Source organism: Hevea brasiliensis, chromosome 13, assembly GCF_030052815.1.
Source record: "Hevea brasiliensis isolate MT/VB/25A 57/8 chromosome 13, ASM3005281v1, whole genome shotgun sequence".
NCBI lineage: Eukaryota > Viridiplantae > Streptophyta > Magnoliopsida > Malpighiales > Euphorbiaceae > Hevea > Hevea brasiliensis.
The window spans coordinates 71042246-71047086 of NC_079505.1; the positions used below are offsets into that span (position 1 = coordinate 71042246).

Sequence of the window (4841 nt, forward strand, 5' to 3'; positions counted from 1 at the left end):
TAAACTTAAAATTATATATATTTCAAGTGATAAAATTATTCTCTTATTATATATTATTTTATTTATTTTAAATATAAAATTAATTTCATTTAAAATTAATTTTATATTTAATATAAAATATATCAAATAAAAAAATTCATTTATAAATGGATACTGTTATGAAATTCATTTATAAATGAAATAAATTTTATTATAGGATTAAATCAATCAGATGTTACTTTCAATTAGCACAGTACGATTTTAATTTGATTTTTTATTTTTTAAATAATTATATACAATTATTTTATAAAAAAATTATATTTAAATTATCATTTAAATTTTGTAATTAATTATTAATATAATTTATATCTTATATAGTATTTAATTATTTTTTAAGTATATAATCTTTAATTGTAAATTACATATATAATTAAAAATTAAAAATATTATATAATATAGAAGTAATAAGTATTTCCTATAATATATACCATTTAGTTATTTTTTAATTGTTTGAAAGTATTTTTTTACCCCTAAATTTTTACTTGAAAATTCATTTAATATCCCACTTCTAATCATACCTCATTTTAACACCTAAACTTTATGTAAGTGTAATTATTTAACTTAGTGAAAATTTCAAGAGGTAAAGATGTTTTCAACTTTTTTTAATTAATTATATAATTTATTTCAATAGCTGTGACGACATTCCATGAGTGATGGTCCTGGAAGAAGTTTGAATGCTAAAGAAATAAAAAATTAAAGGAGGTACGTAAATCAAGCTGTGTTTGGACAAGCAAATTAAGATGATGAATCTTTCAACACAAGGGACGGCTCCATATATTTTTCACTATAAAAAGGATTATCACAAATTTGCAATTATAATCCGAACATTTAGCTCTCTCTCTCTCTTAACTTTGAATTGTGGGAATAAGTTGATCTTCTCTTTTCTCCATTATTTTTGTTTCAAATGATGTCTTTCAAAAGCTTTCGTTTGTTAGGATTCTTTGCCCTAACTTTTTCTCTTGCTTTAGCTTCTGATGGTAGTCCTCTTCAAGATTTCTGTGTGGCAAACCCCAATAATCAAGGTAATTAATCTGTTTGTATATGCAATGATCGTTAATTATAATTGTAATTTGTAACATTTAGAGCCCATATGATTTCTGGGTTTATATATATTTCTGTGATTGAAAATCTCTAATCATATATATATATATATCATCTGATTTTGCAGTGCTAGTGAATGGCGCATCGTGCAAGGACCCAAAGCAGGTACAAGCAGGTGATTTCTTATTCACTGGGCTTCACTTGCCAGGCAACACATCGAACCCTGCAGGTTCGAAGGCAACACTAGTTACAGCAGCCCAATTACCGGGACTAAACACTCTTGGCGTTTCCATGGTTCGTATAGACTATGCACCATGGGGTATCAACCCTCCACACACGCATCCAAGAGCTTCAGAAATCTTGACAGTTTTGGAGGGTACCCTTGAAGTAGGGTTTGTGACTTCTAACCCAGACAACCGTCTCATTACCAAAGTGCTTAACAAGGGTGATGTGTTTGTGTTCCCTGTGGGTCTCATTCACTTCCAGAGAAACACGGGAAATGGATATGCTGTTGCCATTGCTGCATTCAATAGCCAAAATCCTGGAGTCATCACCATTGCTAATGCTGTGTTTGGTTCAAAACCTGACATCTCCATAGATATTCTTACAAAAGCTTTCCAAGCTGACAAGAATGTGATTTCTCAATTCCAAGCCAAATTTTAGAGCTATTTTCCGAGGAATTATTTGTTCAATAAAGTATTTCTCTCATTCGCTGAGTTTAATTCCTTTTGTTTGTGTTTCTTGGTGTCAAATATTTTAGTTTTAATGTTCTGGAATGGATAAGATCTTCCAGAAGCTGTTGCTATTGTAATATGTCTTGTAATGCATATCTTTGTTGATTTTCCAATACTTTGAATTCTTACCTTAACAACATGCGGACGTTTAGCCTGATGTTAAAAAGCTTGTCTTACTGTTAGAACCTAGAGAATTTATTCAATACAACTGTTATATATATATAACGGGTGTATTATGTTATACTAATAATTTCACCTAAAAAATTTATTCAATGCAACCATTCTGTTATACTAATAATTTCTCCTTTAAAATTCTTTTTTTTTTGTATATTTGACTATTGAATTTCAAACTCGAGACCTCATAATCGTAGAAGCTGTTTCAAATGCACTGAATTATAACTCTTCTTTAAAGGGTTTAATTAATTCCATACACCATTGCTCAACTTAGGAGTTTGTAATACTATAATCTCTACATGTGGTGGTTTCTAGGAAGGTCGGCTAGAACTCAACTTCACATCACCACCTCCAATTAAGCCATTTTACACTTGCGATTGGGACCCATGCGTTGGCAATAGCTGAAACTCAACTACTTCATGTCCTCTAACTTCCATTTTCCTGCTTGTTGCTATGAAGCTTTGATGGTGGTATTTGTTTGGCTTTTCAATGGATTGAAGGATTGTATTGTTTATTTTGGGCAACAGATGAGCGAAGAAGGGGGAGAAATCAAGGAAGGGAGTGAGGGAGGGAGAGAGAAAAGGAGAGATAAAATGAGGAGAAAATTTTTATCTGTATCTAATTCATTATGGACGCAATATAAAAATATGAGAATTATATATTTAATCGGTAAATCCTATCATATATTTTGTGATTTACGTTTATAATAGATATCGAGTCTAAACGAGAAAAATCTAAAATGAGTTAAAGATTAATGAAGACAAAGTGGGAGAGATAACATATAAATATACGAGATTATGAATAACAGATTTAATATTAAAAAAAAAGGTAATTCAATTTTAATTAATGAACTAAAATTTTAAATTTAATTCAATGACATTCTGATATGATATTCTCTGTAAATTTAATATAATATTTTTATTCCTTTCGTCATGCCTTATGAGAAAATTTTCGCCTAATGTGGATAATATACCAGGAAAATTATATCATATATTCGATGAATTAAAAAATAACATATTAAATACTTATGAAAAAGTAATTAGATTTTAAATAAATTAAAAAAATAAGATTTACATTTTTATAAGTAAAGATGACAACACTTGATATCTGATATATTAAAAAATAATACATTGAGTATTTATAAAAAATTAATTAAATTAAATTTAAAAAAATTAAATATAATGTTATTCATATATAAATAAATAATTTTTTTATCTAAATTTAATTTATTATGAATTAAAAATATAATATATATAATATATATATATAATGAAATTTACTTATTAAATATATAACACTTATATATTTATGTCGCGAATACTTAATACACAGTCGAACTAAAAATAAAAATATTGTCAAATGTCGAGGAAGATTGGAGTGGTGATCAACTTAATATACTATGCAAAATAAGGGGTGATAACTTTTTACCTAATTAATTAATTTGACTAAAATTTATTTGATTTAAAATTATTTATTATTTATTTAAATTCATTCAAAATATCTAAATTTGAAATCTTGGTAAAATTAATAATCAATTTAATTATTAATTAATACAATTTAATATAAAATTGATAGTACTTTTTTATGAAGAATGAAAGATATTTTATTAATTAAAAATAAAATACAAAATTCATATTATTTAGACATGAAAATAATTTGTATATGAAAAAAAATTTTTATAGAAATTATTTTTTAAAAAATATTTTTATGAAAATATTTTTTATTATTTAGTTACAATATTAAATTAATATATATGCGGTTATATTATGTATATAGTGTCGAAGTTAAAAAAAGATTTTAGTTTTTTAAAAAAAAATCATTTTTCTTAACAATAATTTAATTTTTTTAATAAAAAAATATTCTTTCATTAATTCATTTTCTAAAATCCTAAATTAAAAAATAAAAAATATTTTTTTCACAAAACAATCATGGAATCTAAAACGAGCTGCAACATTATATTAATGCGAATTTAAAATTCTTTATGTATAATAATCCTATTGATTACAACTTGAATAAAATTATAATTTAAAATAATATAATCTCATCCAATTTAATACGTTTGTATATTTGAAGTTTGACCATATGAATTGCTTGGTAACCATTGGGATAAGAAGCTTCTTATGACTAAAAGCCATCCACATATATAAGAATTCAATTAAAAAAAATTAGGGGGAAATAACAACAATTACCCATTCAACATCACATCCACATATTTTGAGCGTGAAAGTTATAATTAATAATGGTAGCATTGCCCAATTTAATTAAGTGACTGAAGGCTTATAGAATTAAATTTGAGTTCTAACTACTCTAAAATTATAAAATATATTTATACTAAATAATAATATATTGAATATTTATATAAAATTACTGAGTGTAGTAGTCTGATAATTAACTTGATGAAATAGCCTTGTTCAATCCCAGTTCGACTTCCCACACCAACATAATGACTAAATATTGTTTTTGCTTAGGAGTGCAATGGGAGAAGGCTGCAGGTTATCCAGTGGTTCATTTAATTGAGTGTCATCTTAAGTTCCGTGGTAAGTCCCTTCCTATGAAGCTGGGTTAAACCGTGGATAATCAGTGGGCTTAAGAAGGTTATGATTGTCATACACGAAGAGCTCTCATTTTTTATAAGTAAAAAAAAAAATACTTAAATGAAAACAATTGAACCTTTAATCCAAAAATACATGTACTGAGTATATTCAATAATTTACCATTAATAATTAAAGAAATGATTACATATTAAACAGAGAAAATTTTATATTATTAGAATAACAGATTAATCCATGAACACAACTATGAAAAGAATGAAAAATGAAAAACTAGCAACGGACAGAAAAACAAACTAATGGG

At 26.0% G+C, this 4841-nt stretch overlaps 1 protein-coding gene across 1 annotated transcript; it reads left to right on the plus strand.

The window, feature by feature from the left end:
* The first annotated feature begins 874 nt into the window (after positions 1–874).
* Positions 875–1952, plus strand: LOC110648029 (putative germin-like protein 2-1). Its single transcript, XM_021802115.2, has 2 exons — positions 875–1061; positions 1208–1952. The coding sequence occupies exons 1-2, from the start codon at positions 944–946 to the stop codon at positions 1741–1743; spliced, it is 654 nt and encodes a 217-aa protein (XP_021657807.1). The 5' UTR covers positions 875–943; the 3' UTR covers positions 1744–1952.
* Positions 1953–4841: the final 2889 nt, after the last annotated feature.